The sequence below is a fragment of the Chroicocephalus ridibundus genome, chromosome 14, assembly GCF_963924245.1.
Source record: "Chroicocephalus ridibundus chromosome 14, bChrRid1.1, whole genome shotgun sequence".
Classification (NCBI taxonomy): domain Eukaryota; kingdom Metazoa; phylum Chordata; class Aves; order Charadriiformes; family Laridae; genus Chroicocephalus; species Chroicocephalus ridibundus.
In genome coordinates, this window is record NC_086297.1 from 14,434,569 (window position 1) to 14,458,507 (window position 23,939).

Here is a 23,939-nt window from a genome sequence, read left to right on the forward strand (position 1 = left end):
CGACAGCTCTCCAGCAGGCAGGGCTTTGCCCCGAGTCAGCCCAAACCAACGCGGCACAAAGGTTTTCAAAGGGCAGGATGAAATTCCACTCCCTGGCTCTCGAGCATCTAAACCCCCTCTGGCATTGACAGATGAACAGCAGCCGGCTGAGGCGCACCGTTTCCAGAAGGCCCTAGAGAAGGTGTCCATCAGCTCTTACTGCTGTAGCTGGTTCCTAGTGAACAGTGACAGAAAGAACATTTCCAAAAAATTTCCTTGAGGTGTGTGGCCCCTGTGCTGGGGCTAAGTTAAAACACAGCCAGCTGCCCAGTGACATCCCAGACACTTTGCAGATCATGATTATTTCACGTGTGGGAGCAATTTTCCTTAGCTCAAGTCTTTGCATGAACCCGAGGCAGCCTGCTCTTCTCAACTCACAGAAGTAGCAGCTCTGTCTGTCACCAGCACCCTCCCTCCACCCCAAACCAGCACCAGTGACCACCATGCCCTGGCCAGGCTGCCCAGGGTACCTGTTCTTCCAGAACTCCAGTTCCACCCTCGGGTTAGGGTTGCTGCCCTGCAGGAGAGGCTCTGAAGACTCTTTCTTCAGCGCTTCCTGGATCTGGTAGCTCCAGTCTATGATGGCCGACTCAGTGGTGTGTACAAGGGATTTATCTATCAGCTGCAGGCTGCAGAAAACAGACCACACAGTTAACTTTGCTTTCCACTTGTTGATGTGCATCGCTCGGTTGGATCTACTTCAAATGACCCTGTGGGCAGCTGGATTTTACAGATTACAGAGTAGCTTCACGTTTCAAAACCACAAAACAATCAAAACCCGTAATATTTTGCCATTGTTTAAACCCATGGCAATAGTTTTAAACTAGAGCAGGGCAGGTTTAGGTCAGACATTAGGAAGAAATTCTTTATACTGGGGGTGGTGAGACACTGGCCCAGGTTGCCCAGAGAGGTGGGGGAGGCCCCATCCCTGGAGACATTCAAGGCCAGGCTGGATGAGGCTCTGAGCAACCTGATCTAGTTGAAGATGTCCCTGCTGACTGCAGGGGGTTGGACTAGATGGCCTTGAGAGGTCCCTTCCAACCCAACACATTCTATGATTCTGGGAAAATGGATGAAGCTCTGCAGGAGTGTAGGCAACAACACATTGTTCATAAAACGAATGATGGAAATGAAGAGCCAGTCGGCACCTCTCTGCACAGCCAGTCACTGTCACATCAGATCCACTAGGGTTCAGGGTCTGGCCTGGAGAGCCATATCTCCACCAAGATTATCTCTCCCCGTGCTGTTCTCCCTGAACCTATTCTATCTCCCCACAGTCATTAACTCACTTAATTCAGAGAGAAGCTACGCAAAGTAGTGGTGGACAGGTCACTCCACTGCCTTGGAAGCAGTAACTTCTCACACAATTCCACCTGCACTGTGTCCTCTCTGAGCAGTGATGAATCCCACTGCGCTCCCTAACACATCTCCTGAGGTCTCAAAGGTGCAAGCATGCAGACATGACGATGTGCAAACCCATCTGTCTCTATGGACAGTTATTTTGGACTGGGCCAGGCTCACAGCACTATGACAGTCAAACTCCTTCCACCCCTAGCCTCTGGCACCTTCTTGGGAGGACCAGGGTGGAAGTTCCCCCCAGCTGCAATGGGAGCACCCTGCCAGACGTATTGGCTAGGAAAGGATGGTGATTCCTCAGCTGCTGGAGAACTTGCAGGATAAAGACTGGCTGCACATAGGGCTCAGCCTCCCCTGGCTGCCCAGCGATTAGGATGAGGGAATCAAGGGCACCCTCAGTCAGTTTGCAGATGACACCAAGCTGGGCAGGAGTGTCGATCTGCTGGAGGGTAGGGTGGCTCTGCAGAGGCATCTGGACAGGCTGGACCCGACGGGCCGAGGCCAATGGTGTGAGGTTCAACAAGGCCAAGCGCCGGGTCCTGCCCCATGAACGCCACAGGCTTGAGGAACAGTGGCTGGAGAGCTGCCCAGTGGAAAAGGACCTGGGGGTGTTCATCACCAGCCAGCTGAGTATGAGCCAGCAGTGTGCCCAGGTGGCCAAGAAGGCCAGCAGCATCCTGTCATAGCAGTAGCAGCTCTGTCACCAGTACTCTCCCTCCACCCAAAACCAGCGCCAGGACACGACAGAAGGGTGCAGTGAGGTGGGGGTTGACCTCTTCTCCCAAGTAACAAGCAACAGGACAAAACGGAATGGCCTCAAGTTGCACAAGGGGAGGTTTAGATGAGATGTCAGGAAAAATTTCTTCACCGAAAGGGTTGTCAAGCATTGGAACAGGCTGCCCAGGCAAGCAGCTGAGTCGCCATCCCTGAAGGGATTTAAAAGACACGTAGACATGGTGCTGAGGGACGTGGTTTAGTGGTGGACTTGACAGTGTTAGGTTTACGGTTGGACTTGATGATCTTAAGGGTCTTTTCCAACCTAAATGATTCCCTGATTCAATTCTATGATTCTAACTAGCCAGAAAACCTGGGGTGGCTTTCCTGGGGACTGTCCCTCAAGGACTGTAAGTGAACTTCAGAATAACGACAGCTCCCAGGGAGGTCTAACTATGAACGGAGAGAACTGAAATTATCAAAAAGTCGTTCATTTACTTCTTGAACAGAAAGCACAAGGACACACAGTGGGTGTCTGGGAAGCCACCATAGGTCTCCAGGAGGACAGATACAACAGGTTCCAAATCTCTCTATGCGACCATGAACAGTTCAGAAACTTCAGGAAGTTGTAGCTGTTTTTTCCTGTACCTTTGCACGATAAATCTGGTTTTAAAGGGAGGCAGAATAGTCCTGACCAAGCAGTACAAATCACTAACAAGTGAGAAGAGTCGTTTAACGTTCAAACAGTGCATTTTGGGAGTAAGCTTTGGCAAACAGAAGCCAGAAAAAGACAGAATCCTGCCCTCCCATTCAGTGGCATCAGGAAAACAGGAGAGGTTTTGCCCTCAGGATTTGTGCTTTTCCCCAATGATCCAAGGGGTCCATTCCTCCTCTGTGCACCCACACCACTTTCTGAGTTTTTCCTGCCTGTACTGTCACACGGTCCCCAAAGACAGAGCTCATAAACTAGAGAGCAGGTAAAGCAAAACACATCTGGGCAGTGTGGATGAGCAGCAGATGACAGGGAGCAAGAAGAGTCACCGTGACTGGGGGGAAGGACCCCCAGAAGACACAGACCATGTGTCAACAGGAGAAAACCCGGTGGAGAGCAAGGGCTAGTACTCACAATTTCTCATCCTCCAGATCAATGTCCTCAATTCCCTCGGAGCCAGCTGGAAGAGGAAGCAAGGTCTTGCCCTGCACTTGGCCAACAACCGTGAAAACAGTACTTTTTAGGCTGTGGACGTGACGCATAAGGTCTTGTGAAACCACTTGTGGCCAGCCCTGATGGTTCTTCTGGTTCGTCAGGATGGGCACAATCACCTATAGCAGGAGCCATGAAAGAGCAATGGAAAAAAAAAGTGCTGCAGGAGATGGACAGGCCACAAGGCTCCAAGGTCCTTGCTCAGCTGAGCCTGGAGACCCATATTCATTGCTGTCCCAAGCAGTTCCCTGCCTGTGTGAAACAAGGGCAGATGACAATGAACTTTGTATACCAGTACACCTTCATCCCCGAATCCAAGCAGGTGAGAAGGGTGGAAACCAGCAAAGTGAGCAGCTCCATCCTCGTGCTCTCCCAGCCTCTCAAACCTGCCATTGGAGACAGCTCCACAGGCTTGCCCTTGCCCTCAGGACACCTCCTGGTGCTTGCTCCCCATTCCACTGCCAGCAGGCAGGGGAGGCAGGCAGGGGCATGGGCTTCAGGCAGCCTTCCAAGACCAGCAGGGCTGGGCTGAACCCACAGGCCGTCGCTTGATGGCAACTCCCTGTGTCCCGAAAGGGAAGGTCTTCTGGTACCTCCTGGGGACTACTCTTGGTGAGGGTCACCAAGGTCCCCATCCCAACTGTACTGCAGGTCTTGAGCACAGACACTTTTTAGGTTATTTCTCAAATTTGCAGCCCACTAAATACGATTTTTGTCATTATCAGTGAAAGCCTCCCAGGGTTCGTACTGACCTGATGGCATGCGGTCTTGAGGCTGATCTGGGCTTGCCTGGACCTGAGCTGCTTTTGCTTTCTTTGAGCTGCGTCTGTCACCTATCCCGGGCTGGGTCTGCTCTGGGACCAGGCTGTGGCAACAGCCTGACGAAGCCAGGTTGTCCTTGGTGACAAACAACAGCCTTTTGTGTCACCAGGCCAAGTTCACCTCCAACAGTCTTAGCTATGGTATTAGCAAGGTTTGTCTCTATTACTTAAATCACGTGGACTGCTAATGCTGGTAACGGGGTAACCAGTCAAACGATAGCCGTTCCTTTTCTTTTTGATTGTGAAAATGATAATTGGACTCAGAAGGAACCCCCAGCTCCACGGAGCGGAGGTGAGCCCCCCTCAGCCATCACAAGAGTTGGGTGCGACAAGTGGACACGGTGGCCCCAGCTGTGCCCCACAGCTCAGCCGCACGTTCTCGCTGAACACAGGCACAGTTCCATGTGCCTGTTCCTGATGTCCTAAATGACCCACAGAAAGTTTGACACAAAACTATTTCTTTCACTGGACAAATTGTTCTAAGACTGTGCTAAAAACCCCCGACAAAAGACTTTGTGAGAAGTGCTCGTGCAGCAGGCAGAGCAACGCGTGTCCCCAACCTCAGGAAATTCAAGACTTTTTCACCTTCATGCAGACCCACCCCGTCCTCCCTGACCCAGCACCACCACAATTCCTTGAACTGAAGTTTGGGAGGAAAGTGGGACGATCTGCACCCTACAGACATACTGCATCTGTCTGCGGAGGGGGAGAAAGAGCCTGCAAACCCGCAGTCGGGATGCACAACCCAACTGCCGACGGCAGGCAGAAAACAGGATCTGCTGAAGCATTCCTGCCCCAAAACCTCCCTGCGGCAGACGGTGTTTACAATGCCTGTCCTGTGCTACCTGCCATCGTTTACAAACAAAGCCGTGATGCAAAAACTGCTGTTTGTGCATTCACAAGGACCACGGGGCTCATCAAATACCTCAAAAGAAAAGTTCACCATGTACCTAACATGTTATCCCATAAAACCAAGATAACCAGTCTGGCAGCCTGCTCTTGGGAATCCAATCTATTGGTCACCATCTCAATACACCAACAGCATCACCAGAGCTTCTCAAGCAGCTCCTCTGCTTTCCCGTTACAGCCTCACTGCTGAGACTTCTGCAGGTCAGGGGCCATCAGAAATAAACCGAGACAACACCGTCTGGTTCGGGCTGCTAGCACAGGCAAGAGAAAGCACTTGAACACCTTGAAGGTCCCTTTGGGAAAACATCAGCTCACCAGAGGTAACCGGGCACTGAACTACAGGAGGTTCCTTCCAAACACCAGGAAACACTTTTTCCCTGCGAGGGTGACTGAGAACTGGTACGGCTTGCTCAGGGAGACTGTGGAGTCTCCATCCTTGGAGATACTTAAAAGCTATCTGGACACAGACCTGGGCAACCAGCTCTAGGTGGCCCTGCTTGATCTGGTCGGAGCAGATGACCTCGAGATGTCCCTTCCATCACCTACCACTCTGTGCTTCCGTAACACAATCAGCCCCACAAGGGCCCCACTACGGGACAGGCCCAGAACTGGTGCCAAACCAGGATTTAGGAGGTTTCAACGAATTCTGAAGACCCCCGGGGCCAGGAGGTGCTGCGAAGGGCAGAGTTAAGGGTAGGAGCGCACCAGCAGAGACAGGACAGAGACCAAGGAGACTGTGTGTAGGGGTGGACATCTTCCCCGCTGCCGTGGGCGAGGGGCAGGGCCTGGTCCCGTCGGTGCCAGGGGGAGCCAGGGCTCCCCCGGTGCTGAGCGCCCAGGGCCACCAGCTCCGGGACTGCCCGAGCCACCGCCTCCCAGGGCCACCGCCTCGGGGGCCGCCCGGGCCTTACCTCCTCCACGAGGGCGGCGAAGTGCCGCAGGGCGTCGGCGGGCAGGTCCCCGCAGAGCAGGTCGGCGGGACCGGCGCCGGGGGACCGGAGGAAGAAGAGGGCCTTGGGGCGGGCGGCGGCGGGCGGCGGGGGCGGCCCCAGCGCCATCTCCCCGGCCGAGCCGCGCCAGGCCAGCAGCGCCGGCCCCGCCGCGCCCCTCAGGAACTGCTGCAGCAGCGGCGGCGGCGGCCCCGCCGCCGGCCCGCGCCCCGCCGGCAGCCCCAGGCCCCGCGCCGCGCACCGCCACAGCCGCCCCGCCGCCGCCTCCTCCTCCTCCTCCATCCCGCCGCTGTTTGCGGGGAGGAGCCGCCGTTGCCCGGGGGACCCCGAGCAGCCGCCGCAGTGCCCTGCCGGGAAGGCGAGGGCGGGCCCCAGCTTGGCCGGGCCCGGAGGTCAGGACGGGCGCCCCCCCGCAGCCCGGGCTGCCTCCGGGGAGCGCAGGAGCACGGGCCTGGGCCCGGCCGGTTGTGCCACCACGCCACTCACATCGGGCACCTGGAGCTGGGGCTTGTGTGCCAGGGGCTCTTAACGCTCCTGTATTTGCATTTTATTAATACCAGGGCATTAATGGAAAAAAAAGCCCTGATTCATTGTTTTATAAAACAAAGACCCTTCTCCAGTTTTGTGAAAAGCAGCAGGGGACACTGTGCAGGCCCGGGGCTGCTTGTCTTGCCCCATCTCTAACCCTGCCCCAGCACCCCAACAAGGGCCTGTTTACAGCTGCACAAGTACTGCCATAGTCATTCCCCAGGCCCCTGCTATTCTTAAAAGCCCAGACAACCTTTTCTTTAGTACCCAGCCGCATCAATGACCCAGTTCCCTCTTTAGGCAAACAATACTAAAGCACAGCTAATAAAAAAAAAAGATGCCTTGGTACCAGTTTGTGTCTTCCTTTTCCCTTGCCTTAAAACAAAGTCTTAAATCTTTAATAGGTGCGCTGGTATGCTGCTGGGCAACATCTGAGGGCCCAGTGCCTTCCAGTTCCTTCCAACTCCCGAACTGGAACAGGCCACAGCTCCTCCTGCTTCCAAACCCACAGTCAACTGCATGGGTAAGGGAAGAAGCAAAACTGACCCACAGAAAGCCTTGAAAACACTCCTCTTAACCACAGACCTGCCCCACATCAGCTGCCATAGTCAGCTTTCCTGGCCCCATGCATCCAGGACTGGGATCTGTTTGAGGAAACTCTCAGGTGTGTCTGCTCTGGAGTCATTCAAAAGCCATCACGGTTGTTATCAGCTTGAACAGACAAAAGCGAAGCTCCTGGCTGCAGGGTAGCAGAGACAGGTATGATTTTGCTGGCATGAAACACAAGCAGAACAGACATGAGGCTCCAGCATAGGGGCAAGATCTTAGTTTTTACGCCAATGCTGTAAGGCAGAAACACGCAGCCGAGGCCATTCTATGGAACAATTCAGGTGTTTGTGCTCCCTCACTAAGTCCTCATTAGCCATCTAGCCAAAACACAGCACCCTGTAAGATGGTGAGTGGTTTATTTAGATTCTCAAGGTTTTGGAAAACTGATCTTATTAAAAATAATCAGATGAGAAAACCAAAATAAAATGGGAACACAGCAGCATTCACATCCCTACGTTAATCTAAAAATTACTTGTGTCCCATTTTATTGTGAGGTGGGTTCTCAAACCTGGTTACGTTCCTCATAACCCAGAGACCTACCCACCTTATTCTGCCGAATCCCCAGCCCCGCAAGGGCTTCTCAAACCTGATCTTTTGCAAAGGTCACAGTTGCTGCTGTTACACTATCCATAGCTTCTAGCATAAAACCAAAACCTAAAACCAGAGAGAAGAACTTTTGGCTAAAAGAAAAATGACACATGGACTGGTGAGACCCAGGAGCAGGAACTGTATGGGCAGATACTGTCACCGTAAGGACTTGCGCTGCTGACAGCGTGCGTGGTGGCTTCAGCCCATGGGGATCCGCGATGGCCAAGCAGCCCCAGACGCCGAGGCCAGCCCCTTTTTCCATGGTGCCCACGGGCAGCCCCCAGCACTACGTGCTCTCAGGGCCTGCGGAGAGCAAGGCACCTCTTACAGAGCAGAGCTTTCTCAGCCTTGCTTCTTTCAGTTCACTGTTTTAAGCTTCTTGTTTGATAGTTCCTGATGGTTCTTGGCTTGTTTCCGTTTCTGGCATGGCGCTTCCTTGTTCTCACCAGCAGCCACTTTTTCCAAGACGATAGCAGTCTCCTTCAGAAGGCGCATCTCCCGTTTTTCCTTCCGTTCCTCCATTTCTACTATATCATCTGCAAACAAAGCCTTCAGAGGTGGGATCAGCTTCGGGATGGTCGGGAAGTCACCAAAACGTACCTGAAATACATCAAACACAGGAACGCCTGCGTGAGAACTGCTTTTTGTTTTCCTTCTTCGCCCTCTGTTTGTTCCTGTTCAGGTGGCAGGACACTGCGTGGGCCTCTGCACAGCACCCAGCATAGAGCTGCCCTAACCTCGCTGACCGTCTTCAGCTGAAAACTAACAGGCAGGTCTTCATTTCCAACCCTACACAGATCCCGTATGCCAAGTTATTTACATTTTCTTTACAAGAAATGATGTGGACGCTGCACAAGTTGTGATTGATTAGCGAGCTATTCTCACTGCTACGACCGTGTTCAATCCAATGGCGGCAGCTTTTGGCTCCTGGATGTCTTTTGCATCACACCAATTGAGAAGGGAGTGAGAATGGAAGCAAAATTACGTTTTCAGCTGCGAGTAGCCTGCACAAAGTAGAGGTGACATGAGGCAAGTACCCAATGCGTTAGAAGGGCACTTCTGTTCCCAAGAGCCATCGGCCCCTGTCTCACTCTGTACCACCCATTGCCCATGCTGGCCATGTCTGCTGCCAGCAGTACAAAGAGCTGTTTCAGAGGAGGTTACTCATCAGAAGGACATGGTGTATTGATACAACATTACAAGTGGAGAATTTAATTCCTGAGCAGCCATCCCAAAGTAACACTGAAATCTGTCCCACTGTCTGGATCAAAGCTCCCAACTTACCCTCATATGATCGAATGCAATTCCAACCCTCTCGCTGAAGTCTTCACTGAACAGCGGGATCTTGGCGTATCTCTGACTGAAGTGATTGAGCATGATGAACTCTGCATTCATCTTCATCCCAGTCTGAATAGCCTGGGAGGTGGTGCTGCAAAAGGAACAGCAACATGGCACTGGTCACACGCAGGCTGGCTAGCGCTGCCTCTCCGATGGGGCCGGCCAGGCTGCTTTGCATTTGGCCACATCGCACCAAGAGCAATACTACGTACTGTCTAACACTCGCTGGGCACAAGGTGTCCCTGCTCTTTGCAGGCACCCCTTCGTCTGACACCCTGCACTGGTGGCAAATCTCTTGACTTCCAAAGAAATCCGAGTGCAGGAAAGCAGCTGTAACTACTTGGAGCTCTACAATTAAGAGCTCCACAAACTGGGGACACGGGCTTATTCAAATACTTGTCCCAGGAGCACCAGCAAGTCCAGCTCTCTCGCCCTGTAATTCACATGTAATTCCAAGAAGCTGCTCTCAGGTCTCCCTACTTTTACTGGGGGCAGTACTCAGTATCACCGGCTGCAGCGCTCAGTTTGAATTGGTGGTTAGCTGGGGGTGGGTATGACGACTCTTCTACCTCCTGAGCTTAGTCCTGAAATGTAATCAAGCAGAGGTTTCATTGCCTTTGGGCTAGTCGATTTGTAGAGTTACTCCTGACCACTTTAAAAAGCTTTCCCCATCTCTCTCTGGGGACGTTCAGAGGAGCTCTGAGTTACAGGGCTGGTGCAAAGAGCTCCACATAACACCAGAACCATCTCCAGGATTTGAGTCCCTCACCACCACCTCCAAGGACAAAGCCCAGCTCTGCATTTTCACCTTCCTAATAGTGATAAACAGCAGAACACACCCCACCTGTGTGTCTTCTCTATTGCTTCTTTTTCCATGCCATCTTCCAGCGTCGCTTCATGGATCAGCAGAGTAGCATTCTTCCCTGTGTAAATAATCATATATTCAGCCTTCGGTTGAATACAGACTACAGAATACAGGCTACAGACTAGGCAGGGAACTCTCATCTCCCTCCTTAGCCCCTCATTGTGTCACAGGCATAACACCAAGGGTTTGGGGGTACCCACTTCGGATACTGACAGTTCAAGACCTTTCTCCAAGAGATTTTTCAAGCAGAGGGTTTTCGTCACCTACCCATTTGTACTAAGGCCATGCAGGGCATCGTGTCACCAGAATAGACTACTTTCCAGCCAGATTTGTGGACCACTGAGCACGCAAAAGCATTTTTACAGTGTTGGACTTCACAAGTCTGAAACTGAACAAGGATATAAAGCATTAGACCTCGGGTCCCCTCTTGCTCCTCGTAGCAACTGACCCTGCCAGCCCCTGAGCTTACCTCAGCTAAGTCGTAGCTCTCTAACAGAGAGCCCACAAACCATTTGGCTTTAGGTTTGATGTTCTCGCAGCCTTTCACAAGGGACTGGGAAGGAATCATTCTGTAAGGGAGAAGAGAGAACTAAGGACAGGTACAAAGTAAAACCTTATCTTATCTTTAAGCAGCCTATTTCTCCTTCTCAGCTCAGCACCTCACAAACAAGACATTTTTGTGCACCCATCTGTTTTCCCCTGCTTTCACTAGCCAGTGTCCCAGTAACTCCTCCAACCACTTCTTCCCCACTGTCAAATACTCTCTCTTCCTAGAATCTTTTTTCACTTGCCCAACTCCCCTTTCCTAAGGAAAAGGAAAGCCTGCATGTAAGCCTCTACTAAGTAGCACAACCGAGTAACAAACCCTGTCCTCCCCTTTGCAAACAGCACTTCCTAATTCTACACACGGTGGAAGGAGTCGGGAGGAGCTGGCTTCAACAAAGGGGTGAGGGGAATGGATGACAGTAGTTTGCCTCAAGTAAGGACCCAGCAAGGACGTTTCTCCACATACCACACAGAACACTCACTTGATGTCGCCAAGAATCGCTTCACAGTGGTTGTGGTACTCCTGTAGCCAAGGCATGATCTGTTCAGGTGCTACCAGAAACAGAGGGCTGAAAGCCTGACCAAGGGCTGCCTGGAAAAGCAAAGGGGGGAGCGGGGAGAAAAAAAACTCAGTACTAGGTACGCACCAAACCAGAGAGAAGAAATACTTAGGGGAAATAATGGTGCTTTTCCACTACTCAGAAGTTCCCCTCACCCCAAGGCAAGTTCAGGAGCAGTGAAACAACAGTACTACTTACAAGAGCTCTCCGCCTCTCCATCAGGATGTTCACCAACCCCTGCAAAGGGAATAAACAAGACAGCAAGCTGTAGTCAGATACCTGGGGTGTGAGTGGCAACAGTGCTACCGCAGCCCAGCAAGCTGCAGTTTTTGGAAAATCTATAGTCAAAAATAGATGATTACTGCTTTTCCAGTAACTGCAGCTGGCTGGGCTGCTGTAACACTGTCACTGTTTATGCCCCCAAGCTGCTGGCCAGCAGCCCACAACACAAGCCCCTCAACCCTTCCCAGTGCTGCTGTGTCTGCTCCCAAAAGATGGGCAGAGAGCAGAAAGTCTCCACCCAACATCTCAGGTTCGGTGCAGTTTCCAGACACAAGACACCAGACCAGCAAACAGCCTGCCCTGATCAGGCCCCATCTGAAATAGACCAACTGGTCCTTCTGTCACTATTTATTGCAAAACACTGAAGGAAGCTGGGTTGGACACTGCGAAAAAATTACAATTCTGGACGGTCCCAGCAAGTCTGCAGGGACCCATAACAGGAAAGAAGAGGAGATCAGAAACACCGATTCAGTAGTGCCTGGGGAAAGCAGAGGGGAAGCGCAGCCCTAACAGCAGGGCAGCCCGCATTCAGCAGCTGCAGCTGAATCCCAAGAGCAGAGCATGCCTGCACAGAACCCCTTCTCCTTCCCACACGCTCAACCTACCGAATGATGATCAGTATGCATGTGAGACACAAACACGGCTACTATGTTACACAGCACTTGGTCAACTTGCTCTCCGTAGTGGCGACAGAGCTGCCCAAATGTTCCTTCTCCACAGTCCAAGAGCAGGGACCGGGTAGAGCTGGCAAGACAAGTGACAAAGACATTTAGCAGTCACTGTATGAGCTCTGAGCAGGGCCCGTTCAGGGAGAGGGATCCTCCGGGTTGGAAGGCAGAGAGCTCTCAGCGCTCTACTGTCCTCATAGCTCATTCTGGGCTTTTGTTGATGCCGAACACACCCTTGGGGCAGATGGCAAAATGAAGACATTAAATATTTGGCTTTACAGGTGGCTCTCAAGTCTTCCCCATCTACAGAGAGACAGGCGCCCAAAAGTGAAATCCTACAGACTCCACAACAGGGGCACTCTCCCTGCATCATCAACACAGTGGTCAAAACAGGCCTTGGGAAATATCCTCCTGAGACACTGAGCCTCTCCAAGCAGAATGTGTGACATTGGGATTTACCTGGTATTTACCAGTGTGGAACTGACGTTTCGGATTTTCATTGGAATTGCAGATCCTGTTCCCAAGAACACAATTTCAGGATAAGCACCCACATTTCCTGGAGAAAACAGAAAACAAGTATTTGTAGGTGAATGTTATCTCCATACTGCCCAGTTAGACACCATTTAGTCCGACAGCCTAGTAACTACAGAGTCTACAAGTCCAGCACATTCAGTTTTGTCTCCCTCAGCCTCTGCCTTTCCTACAGCAGCAAGGTTTACAAGGGAAGACAGAAAAAGCACCACCAGGAAAATATCACAACACATAACTGCATACCCAAAGGCAGGCAAACACGGACTCTGCTCATTGCTCATGACGGAGCTGGCAGTTCAAGAGGGACCTGACTCCTGTTCTACAGTGCCCCGACTCTCCCTGGAATCAGGATGCAGACGGTGAGCAGTGCTGTGTTGTACCATGAAAGCCTCACTGCCAACGAGACACCTGAAGTTCAGAGGAGAGCGCCCCGCAGGGAACTGGTTCTAGAGCAAGCCTTCTCCCAGACACAGGGACTCGCACTGTGGCTGCTATGACAGCACATTCAGCAGGAGCAGAGCTCTGGTCAAGTCAGAGAAATAACACGCGGGTGCTTTGTCTCTTAATTGCCCCCAACAGCACGCAATCCCCAAACCGAGCAGCTCTAGAAAACCAGAAGCACAAGACTGCGTAAATCCATCTGAAACGAGCTAACTCAGTTTGCGCGAAGCCCGTCCTCTGCACAGCTCCAGGAAGACTAAAAGCACCTCTCAGGCAGCAGGAAAACTGCATGTTCACAGCTTTGTTTGGGCTCCAAAGCAATAAGTAACCAAGACCTTCTGCTTCCCATTACACTGATGCAAGACAAGTTGTTGATCCTTACCTGGTACGGCAGCCAAGCTCTCTTTGCACTCCTTCACACGAGTCTGGAAGTCAGGGAGATCCAAGGCTTCACTTACAAATGCATCGTGATCACAGACAGTCACAGCATCTCTGAAAGAACAGGACACGTATCAGGATGGGGCAGGGTGGGAACTGAAAAGACACCACTTTTCAGAGCAAAGTGCCAAATTACTGTGCCAAAACAGCCTTACAACAAAGGGTCAAATGCTCATTCCAAGTTCCATTTTGCAGGATGGGGGAAAATACATCCATGAATGTGATGTGTGCCAAAAAAGCCCGGTTGGGCTGAGCTATGCCAGAGAAATAATCATTCCAAACCAAACTGGAGAAGCTCCTGGAAAAGCACCATGCTCCCCTGCGCTGCCCAGATCCAGAGAGCTGCCAGGCACTAGAGGGCACTGCAAGGCAGCACGGAGACTCCTGGAAGAAGCACAACCACCCAAACGGGCTCCAGGCAACCGTCAAAAGCACCAGGGACCTGTATCCTGGCCCTGCATCAGAAGCATGTGCAGTACCACAGGCCTTCAGACACCTTAAAGCAGAGAAACTTAAACCCTTCTTGGCATCTGGGTCTTCCTATTCTGCCCAACGGAGCCAGAAATTTGAGCCATGGCAGCTGGTATCCCCTCCCTTGTAGTCCCCTGTAGTCCCCCTTGTAGTCCCCTGCCCTTAAGATCCTAATTAAGCAGCTTCACTTGCTTGCACACAAAGCAAGCACCAACGGAAAAGTCTGCAACTGTTTAATCACCTGGGGCTTTCTACTCTGATACCATTTGAAGACTGAGAAAGCCTGATAGGACTTTAACCAGACTCCCCAAAAAGCCTCTCCTTGCCACAGCCATGGTTGGGTGCACAGCATATGAGGTCAAAGCAAAGGACAGAGGAGCACATGAGGCTACAAGAGTGAGGGACAGAAACAACACTCCGAACCGTTGTGCAGGTGGTGTTTTCAGTGGTTCACTCATCCATGTCCTACACCTTGTCTGAGACTTTCAGGGACAGGGACGCACAGCCCAAGACACAGCTGACAGCTTGGCAGCTACCCCACCAGTAAGAATCTACAAAAGATGCCTACACACTGTCCTCCCTCACCACAGACTCATACCGAAAAGCTGTTTCAAGACAACAGCCAAAAACCGGGAAGCCAAAGATTCCCACCAACCTCTGCCACTCCTGTTGGGGTCTGAAGTGGTATTTCAAGAGGCACTCTCCTCGCACAATGGGCACGCTACACACAGCCTCTTCTTCCTACAGAGAAGAGAGACATTGAACACATTCTTTGCTCAGGGGTGTGAGGTACGCAGGCAAGAAGGCCTTGCCTACCTTGCTCTGGTAGGTGGTGAGCAGAGGGAAGATCTCGGGGTGGATGAGGTTCAGCTGGGTTTGGATCTTGTAGCTGCGTGGGTTGTGCACCGCAGAGGAGTTCTCATTGAGCACCAAGTGCTGAGTTCCAGGTCCAAATCTGTAAGAGGGCAATAAAACACACAACAGCTTCAGCCTCATGTTAGAGTTGGGCAGATGAGCACACCTGAGCCACAGGATAATATCTCATCGGAGCCAGTACAGTGCTGCTGCCACCCAACAGCTATTTCTACTCTGGGAAAAGCATTTGCGCCATAAGAACACACTGCTGCCCAACAGTGACATGAAACCAAATAATGAGAAGATCATGTACCTTTCCAGCCATTGCTGGTAGCGGCTGTCTCGAAGCACTGACTCTGGAGTCATATGAATAACCAAGGCCACCTGGTTCTCGGGAAGTCCTTCCTGGTACCTGGGGCACATTCACATACAGAAAGAATACCTGAGCTTCAGTCCTCCGACACTTTGGCATCCCCTCCCCACTCCCGTCTTGGTACCTCCAGAAATGCCCTGCCTCAAAGCAGGCAGAACACAGATCTTAAGAGCACGGCTCAGGAGCTCTACGCTCCACATCATGCTTGGCTCCGCAAAGCTCAAGCCCACCATTTGCTTAAACGTCCACTCTTCCACCCAGGGAACTTCCTCTCCTCCAAGAGCAACATCTGCAGAGCTTTTCAGAAGCTTAGCATGCTTCTGCGCAAGCCCTACAGAGGCAGTACGTGCAGTCCAGGCTTCCACCGCACATGGAAGTGGCAGTCTCTACATTGCTCCCCAGCAAGACACCAGTGTAGGTTTCCTTCTCTGGAGGCCCCTGAGGGAAGACAGACCTGTCACTGCTACAGAACTCCACAGGTCCTGCACAGGCCTGCCTTTCCAAGAAGGCTCAAAATGCACCACCAGTCCTTTCTTGCATCTCTAGCCCCTTAATAGTGCCAAATAGCTCAGACATCAGCCACAGGAACAGACACATCCTGAACAGAACTTCTCTTTGGCAAAGCTCAGCAAAGACGTTCTTCCCCCAAACACTCCTGGTCACGCAACCCCCGCTACCTTCGGAAGGTCTCGTTTTCACAGATGGCATCCACAAAGCCCTCATGAGGACACTCCAGCACAATGAACACCGGGCCAGGATCAGCAGGGGTGCACAGTTCTTCAGGCAAGAGCTGCAGGTACACACAGATCACACCCCAGTCAAGCTACAAACACAGCCTTTCTTGCACCGTATCCAACTCTGGGCAGCTGTTCCGTCACCCAGCCCGCAGCAGGCAGCTCCGCACATGCTCTCTCAGTGCTCAGCAAACCCAGTCAGCACAGGCCTCACTCCCTTTCTGCTCACGTTACACAAGTAAACACTGCTGTGTAATAACAAATCCCAACGCTGCTCTCAGAGCAAACCACAATCCAATGTAAGGAAGGGAATTTTAGCAGCTTCTAGGCTCCCACAGCAGATTCAGACAGTAGTAAAAGTGCGTTTAAGAAAAAAACGCTTTGTGAAATTCTTATGACACAAAGGTGTGCCAATCCTATCCCCCAGGTTAGGATCCTCACTTACAGATCACCTGGGACACGGCCAGAGCTGGCTCTGCCTCTCCCCTCAGACTAGTGCGTGAGAGATTAAGACCCTGCGCACAGGAACCATCGAGCTTCTTTCGGTCTAAGAGGTGCAGAGAGAGTAAGGGGGGGGAGTGACAGCTACACAGGCATTCAAACGCCAGATTTAAAGCATGCAGGGATCAACTCCACTAGTTCACTCCTAGACCTGAATCAGCTTTGGGAAGGGGGCATGAAAAAACTCTGACAAATAGCAAACATACAGCCATATTCACAAATGAATTCATTTCAGAGCATACTTCCCTAATCACACCCAGACAGCAACAGCCCCAGACACGCTCCCCCTGAGAGCCACATTCAGCAACAATTTGGGGCTGGAACAAGGACTAGTCACTAACCAAAAGCGTAGCCACACAAAACTCAAAACCAGCAAAACCCATGCCAAGCTCTTACAAGGGATGAGAGGGAATGGGCAGACAACCATCACCCACCCTTGCCTCAAGAATGGCTGTTAGAAAAAGCCACAAGCGTCCCAACACCTATTCACAGGCAAAACATTCTGCGTAAGAAGACTGTCATCCTGGGAGCCCCGTGAAGACAGGAAGATGGCAAAGCCACAGCAGAAAGCACAGATACACCTTACCTCTCTGCCTTCAAAAGTGATGCTCTCCCCGTTTTTGAGAGCTGTAATTATGGGAAGAATGGCTGGAGTTCCCCTGAAAACAAGGCCATAGAAATATTTAGTTTGGCAACATCAACATGCCTGGTGTTGCCCCATCCCCAGGCTGGGATTCTGTACTCACACTGGCAGGCCCATCTCCTGTGCTTTAGCTGCTAGGAATTTTCCCTTCTTTGGGTGAATCTGAAAACAGTTAAATAGAACACAATTATGGGCCAAACAAAAAGGGCCAGGAAACAAGATCCACATACTTCCCCATAAGCCAAGAGATTTTTTTTTTTTCTGTTCAGTTCCACAGCCACTAGTTTAATTTACCTTCCAAAAGCTTTTACTACACTTTCTGGTTTCCAAGACCACACAGCTACTTCTTGCTTCCTTCTTTAGCCAAGTAAGCAGGATAGATTTCTCTACTGTAAGCATTAAGCAAGAATGGAACCTGTATACTCTATTGGCTGCTCTATAGAGAGCACTTCTATAAAAACGTCTTGTTTTTACACATTCCTACTCACTGTACAGTTACTCTGACCTTTGGAGAGTAGAATCACAAAATAACTTCCAAGTGCTGCTTGAAAATGCTACCTGAAGTTAAACCTATTTAGCAAGATGAAACGTCCCAATGACATCAGGAAGCATTTCTTTACAGAGCGGGTGGCCAAACCCTGGAACAGGCTTCTTCAAGAGGTGGCCGATGCCCCAAGCCCATCAGCGTTTAAGAGGTGTTTGGACAATGTCCTTAATGCTTGAACTTTTGGTCAGCCCTGCAGTGGTCAAGCAGTTGGACTAGATGATTGTTGTAGGTCCCTTCTGACTGAAATATTCTATTCTATAATGATTTAGAGATCTTTGGGACCAAACTTACTTTACAAAGGAAAGCCATCACCAGATCGGGATGCCTGCTGGCACACTTCTGTTTGTCACCTAGAACAGAAAGCAAAACCACTCAGAATCATCACTGACTATCAGTTTCCTTCAAGACAAAACTTGCCAGTGTTTGCTAAAGCATGAACAGGAAGAACAGCATCCAGCCAACCGGGAGCCCAGCAGCCAAATGTTACAAGCACCTAAGGCCAGAGAGCCCACGGTTTCAGCGACAAGAAACCAAAATACAGCCCAGGACGGGAAAATAATCAACCTCAGCATTCACTCGTAATTAAATTACAAAGGCTGGAGCACCCACTCCAGCCAGGGGCAAACTGCTACAGGGACTACTCACACCCCAAGTAGGAATCACATCAAATTTCTAGGTCTTACTAGTTCTGTATCAACTTTTGAAGTACCAGAATTCATTCTGCTCCATGTAATCCTTTAGCTAAGCTTCTCAACAGACCTCACTTCCAGACAGCAAACAGTTGGAGGACAAATGCATGCCTTTAATCTGATTTTACTTTATTAGTTAAAAAAAGATCATTCCATTTTTATCACCTGTTTTCTTTGGGCTTTCTTTTCCCTTGCCCTCCTCCAAGCTTTGTTGTGCAGTTCTTGGGGATCCAGGCCCTGTGTCCCTTTCAGGGCTGTTTCCACCTTGGCTTGATGTTCTAGGACTCTGAGGCAATGGACTTTCAGCAGCTAGTGGTTTTCCTGTCCCAAATCCAATAAAACCAGACAAAGATCACTCAGTCAAAAAGAACAGATAAGAAAAGCACGAGTAGCATTCCCTCTTCCACAACAGTCATGTTTAAACCACACCAGAACATAGAGCTCTTCTCCCCAGTCTCACTTGCACCTGCATACTCTAGCCACTTATTTCAGGAGCCATCTGTCATCCAAGTCCTTCAGATTCTCTAAAAACTGCTAAAGTCTGCCAATGCTAGGCCTGTAATTTAAGTAGCACAGTTTCCAGCAATAAGAAAACTCAGTTGGCTAAGACAGCTGAATCCAGTGATGCTTCACATGTCATTCTATACACCCACCCCTAAAGGAAGAAACCAAGGCCCTGACTCAGCATGCCTTGTTTCTTTGAAAGAGATCCTTCTCCTGAGAAAAATATGCAAATTCATAAACCTCTCCTTACTCAGCTTGCAAACAGAAGCTGCTCCTTTAACCACGATTACCGAACAAGTGCTCCTGCCCTCTGACTACAGCCTCACATGCTCACCTGTAAGAGGTATTTGGTAGACTGTCATCGTCTCGTCCTTATACTCAGGCTCTGTGTGCAATTGCACAGCTGAAAAGAGATCAGAAACCAGCATTAACAAGTTCATAAGAAGAGACTCATACTCTACAAGAATTTAAATCTTGAAAATATCTACTGAATGTTCCCCTTCCCTTTCTCTGCCCAACTGCAAAGATCAATGAATAATTAGAGCTCTTAAAAGCCCACTGTTCACAAAATTAGTCCGTGACACCACAGTAAGCAAGTTCACTGGTTGTCTCTGGATGCAAACTGCCCTTACGGTGCGCCAAAATGGAATGATGTCTACTAGTCAGACAAACCGGCAGCTGCCCACCAGAAACAGAGCTAGAAATAAAGTTTTTCTTCCTGTGATGGCTTTGAACAGTGTATCGGATCAAAACAAATGTTTAAAACTTCCTTTGCATGGCTCTGAACTAGAGGCATTTATTCTGAAGTTGTTACTGTTCAATGCAACTTTTGTCTACAGCTGAAACAAAACGAAGTTACAAGTTCACATTAGCTACACGTCACTAACCTACATACCTAAATCCATCCTTTTTAGGGGTCCAGGAAAGAGTCGAATTGCTTTCAAGTAGTTTTGCTGGAAAAAAGACAGTATATCAGGAGGTCACATCCAAGCAGTGCAGTCACAAGCACCCCTCTGAGGAGCTGCAGTTATTTTCAGTGAAGTCAAAGGCTCAACGCCCAGTCAGACAAAAACCGGGCAGCAGCCAGCCAGAAAGCACTGGGCGGATGTCCCACCTCCAGTAGGCATTGCTCATTTGGAAAGAGAAAGAAAAATAAAGAACCACTCTCCCCATCCCTTCCATGAATACTGCAGATATTGCAAGGAAATAAAACAATGCTGAGGATTGGAAATGTTCAGCCTAGACATGGCATTAGGCTGGCAAGGATCACATTAAGCAGGAGATCAGAGACCAACTTTCTATTAAAAGAAAACAGGGAGGGAGCAGACAGGAGAACAAAGGTCACCCTTTTCCCAAAACATAATTTACCAGAATATTAGCTGACAAGACAGTTTTAAGAAGTCTGATGCTGTCTTGTGTGTAACTGAAGAGATTTTCTCTTTAAAGCCAGCCCTTCCGGCACAACCTTCGGGTTGGCACTGACTCAGACCAGCATTTTAAACCCGTATGATGATTCACTCCTTTGATACCAGCTCCCCCAGCTCCAAGGTAAGCTTTAACATTTGAAGGGTTTGCTCTCCCTTCTGCAAGCTTCCCCTACTTACCAGCTTTGGTGGCCCTAGGAAAACACATCTTTGAAGCCCCATAGCCTTTAATGTGAGAATCATACCTAAAAGAAAGCAGAAAAACAGCTTTATCATGGTCCCACTAGCATCTGGTGGATCACACAAGAAAGATCCCTCTCGGTGCCCACAAATGCCATGAAAGCCAGGACTGAACTCAGATCCAAATTCAGTTTTGCCTCAGCTTTCTGGAAGTTTTAATAAATCACTTATCTCCTCCAGTAAAGAAAACATCCCAAATTTGTAGTAGGTTACCTGAACAGATTGTTAATCTCTTCTTTTCTTGAAGATTTCCAGAATTTTAACAGACAAGATCCTAAGCGATCTGTTCTAATCTCACCCTGCTTTGAGGACCAGGGTGGGCCAGAAACCTTTGTAGGTTCCTTTGACCTCAACTTAGTCTGACTCGAGAACAGCTCCCTGCTGGCAATACAACACCGGTAAAGCCACCTACTCTGGAAGACTTTGGATAGATAAAGCCATGCATGCTGGGGAGGCAGCGCCTCTCCCACCACGTGTCCGCAAGCACCGTCGCAGAGCCTACACCGCAGCTGGAAGCACCGCAGAGTCCCACGTGCAATCCAGCCGTACTGACAGTGCTCTTCCTCCTTCACCGCTACATAAAACACCACGCGTCGGGCAGCTCCCAAAGCGACACCCGTGGCCTAGACACCTGCTGCCTATGGCCAGACCCAATGCCAGGCTGCCACCGGGGCAACCAGCCGCCCTCCTCACTCACCTGGCAGCCCCCCGACGTTGGCCCAGGCCACCCGGCTGAGGAAGATGCTGTCCAGGTGTGAGATCTTCAGCCTGAAAGGCGAGACGTGGGGGCGGGGGTCAGCAGGGACCGATGCAGCCCCGGGGAGGAGAACCAGGCCGGCCCCCCAGGTCGCCCCCACTTACTTGTGTTCCTGCATGGCCCGCTGCGTGCCCTCGCCGCAGTTGAAGAGATACCTGAGGGGAAGGGGGGGGCGGGGTCAGGGCACGGGGCGCCCCGGGCCCGGCCCAGGCGGGGTGTCCCCGCGGCCTCTCACTCACCGGTTGAACTCGGAGAAGACGTAGACGGCGGCGCCCGCGTCGCGGCCCCCGGCCGCCACCACCTGCAGGTAGACGGTGTTGGGCCCCACCAGGCCCGTGCCCGCGCTCCGCCGCCTCTCGCGGGCCCACACGTGTCGCGGCATATCCTTGGGCCGCCGCGCCGGCCGCGCCGCCGAGGAGCCCTCGGCCATGGCCCAGCCCGCCGCCCGCCGCCGCGCCAGGCCGAGCACCGGCCACAGCGCCCGCGCCACGGCCCACATCCGCGCCCGACCCCGCGCGGCGGCTTCGGCGGCCCCCTCGCCATGTGATGCGGGCGAACCAATGAGGAGCCAGAAAGCGCTCCACCCGCCCCGCCCCCGAAGCGCCGCTCTCCGGCTCGGCCCGGCCACCGTCCCTTTTCACGTGACTGGGTTTACCCAATCGGAACGTCTCTGCTTGCCCTTACGCTAGGGGTGGGGCTCAGCGGCGCCTCGCGGGTGCCTAGCAACCACCGTGCCTAGCAACGCCCCCGGCCCCCGCCCGGGCCCTCCCGCCGTGCCGCCGCAGCCCCAGCGCCGTGGGGCCGGGGGGCAGCGCCGGGGCCCGGCCTCAACCCGCTGCAGCTCCCACCGCGGCGACCTGCCGTGCCGGGGGCCCGCCAGCGCCTGCGGGGCTGGGCCAGGTGGGCAGGCCGCGGGCGAGAGGGCTCGGTAGGACCTGGTGGGGGTTAGTGGGGCCCGGCGGCTCCGCAGTAACTGCAAGAAGGCGGCCATCGAAGAGCCGGAGCCGGGCTCATCACAGCGTGTCAGGAGCAGGAGAAGCAGCAAGTAAAAATGTGGGAGGTGCCAGCCGGGTGGAGGGAAAGCCTCTTCCCCATGAGGACGGTGAGGCGCTGGGTCGGGAACCCGGCAGGGCTGCGCAGCCCCTCTCCTTGGAGGTTGGCAGGACCAGGCTGGATAAAGCCCTGAGGACCCTGGTTTGACCTCAGAGCTGACCCAGCTTTGAGCAGGAGGTTGGACCTCCCAAGGTCCCTCCAAACCCTGTGATTCTCCAGTCTCCTCTTCACCATTTCCCCATTCCTCACAAGTGCCTCTTCCATATGAGCCTTGTTCAGGGCCTGTTTACAAATACTAGACAATCCAGGCCACAGCTCTGTTTATTTTTGAGCTCTCTAAACCCACTCCGAGTTCTCTGGGGCTTTCTGTTTGCTTCAAAAAGAACCACTGAATTTTACTGTAACCAGAGTACCCCAACATAAACAACCCTAATCATCACTATCCCTTTTCTTCCTTACTTCCAAAGGCAAACCTTATCTTTCTCAGTGCTTTGCTTTCCAAACACTGTCTCCCTTTATTCTCAGTGCCAATGCTCTTTCCTTTCTTTTCCAGTGATCCAAGCAAGCACTTTGAGTGGGGACCTGTCCAAACCTCCAGATCTTGCCATGGCTGTTTACATCTGTTCTGTCAGTCTTTCTTCAAACCTGTAATTCACTTACCCTTTCTCTTCCTTCTGACTCCCATCTCTCCACACAATAGCTCAAATTAGCGTGGTATTTTTTCCTGGTTTTCCCCACTTCTGGATGAAATAAAAGGGTTGTTCCTTTGAATGGCAAACTCTTTGTTCACGCACGTTTTACACATGACAGTCCTGCTGCCTAAAGCTCACTCACAGCACTTGGCTCTGCTCCCTGTAGTCACACAGGAAGGGAAACATCAGTTTAGATCTTAAATTGCTTCCCAATAAAAATTGAAGTTTCCTAAAGGTGAGTGCTCTATCTGTGCACTCCTGCCCCACTGCTGCATTGTCTCCTCCCTCTGTCAATGATTCTCTGCTCAGGTGAATAATTAGGAAGTATAAAAATACCCTTTTTAGTGTTTAATGCATGTTTTTTACACTTCTGGGAGCACAAAAGTTTTTTTACCAGCTGGCATGGGGTTTCCAGCCAGTGTTTCCTTAGTCGATGAAATAACGGTGTGTATTTTTCATCAAACGAATCCTGGAAATTTTTGTGCAACCTTGCTCGCTTGGTTTTTTGTGCACAGGCCAGTATTTAGAGCTGTGACTTCACTAAAATTTTGTGAAGTCACAAAACTGCCTGTAATATCTCAACAGTCTTAGGAAGATTTCACGGGAAGTAAATAAAGAGCTCTGAATCTGATATGAAGTTAATGCTAACAAAAGTACATGACTGTCCTTTGCCGTTTCAGCTGTAGTGTTGTCTGGGCAGCTCACATATTGGGGACAAATTTCAAAGAATGGTTCATGATTCAGGAGGAAATATCTTTTCTTTTACAGCTCTGGTCCTTGTTTTGGGTAAGAGCGGTCCTAGCCTAAGAGATTTGTTGACGGAGACATAGGGAAATCCCAGAGTTTAGTCCCTATAGTACTTACCAAGTGAATGACTCACACATTTTGCCAACTTAGTTCTTGCTGTGATTCAGATTTCCTTGGAAAAATATCTTTTGTCTTATAGATAGGGTCCTTGATTAAGCCGGGAAAGATCTTGGTTTCAAATTTTCAGCATGACCTTGTAAAAGTTTGGAATAGTTCTCTCCCTCAGAAATTCTGTGTATTAAAGCCATCCTTTGCTTCTCAA

At 51.1% G+C, this 23,939-nt stretch overlaps 2 protein-coding genes across 3 annotated transcripts in view; both read right to left on the reverse strand.

Annotated features, from left to right (window-relative positions):
- Nucleotides 1–7,331, reverse strand: part of DNAH9 (dynein axonemal heavy chain 9) — a 226,683-nt gene extending 219,352 nt beyond the window's left edge. For both annotated transcript variants that reach the window (XM_063352546.1, XM_063352545.1), the window contains exons 1-3: nt 5,955–7,331; nt 3,236–3,432; nt 510–668 (exon numbers count right to left, since the gene is read on the reverse strand). In XM_063352546.1, the coding sequence (XP_063208616.1) occupies nt 510–668; nt 3,236–3,432; nt 5,955–6,275 (677 nt within the window). In that variant the 5' untranslated portion in view covers nt 6,276–7,331. The remainder of the gene's footprint in view (nt 1–509; nt 669–3,235; nt 3,433–5,954) is intronic.
- Nucleotides 7,332–7,469: 138 nt separating this feature from the next.
- On the reverse strand, nt 7,470–21,682 carry ELAC2 (elaC ribonuclease Z 2). Its single transcript, XM_063352551.1, has 24 exons — nt 21,365–21,682; nt 21,230–21,280; nt 21,066–21,136; nt 20,309–20,373; nt 19,600–19,657; nt 19,039–19,107; nt 18,366–18,521; nt 17,803–17,861; nt 17,068–17,126; nt 16,908–16,980; nt 15,764–15,876; nt 15,027–15,125; nt 14,675–14,813; nt 14,514–14,599; nt 13,332–13,441; nt 12,437–12,533; nt 11,915–12,053; nt 11,226–11,264; nt 10,950–11,059; nt 10,391–10,490; nt 10,189–10,309; nt 9,901–9,979; nt 9,003–9,147; nt 7,470–8,318 (listed from the first exon to the last, which is right to left on the reverse strand). Exons 1-24 carry the CDS (start codon nt 21,622–21,624, stop codon nt 8,076–8,078), a joined length of 2,541 nt encoding a protein of 846 aa, XP_063208621.1. The 5' UTR covers nt 21,625–21,682; the 3' UTR covers nt 7,470–8,075.
- Between the last annotated feature and the right edge of the window lie 2,257 nt (nt 21,683–23,939).

What these genes read in the sequence shown, in the direction of transcription:
- ELAC2 (XM_063352551.1), bottom strand. Translation starts at nt 21,624, where the DNA reads ATGTGGGCCGTGGCGCGGGCGCTGTGGCCGGTGCTCGGCCTGGCGCGG. An exon ending in GTCTTCTCCGAGTTCAACCG is followed by an intron (nt 21,281 to 21,364) that starts GTGAGTGAGAGG and finishes CCTTCCCCTCAG; the next exon opens with GTATCTCTTCAACTGCGGCG. An exon ending in CCTAAAAAGGATGGATTTAG is followed by an intron (nt 19,108 to 19,599) that starts GTATGTAGGTTA and finishes ATCTCTTTTCAG; the next exon opens with CTGTGCAATTGCACACAGAG.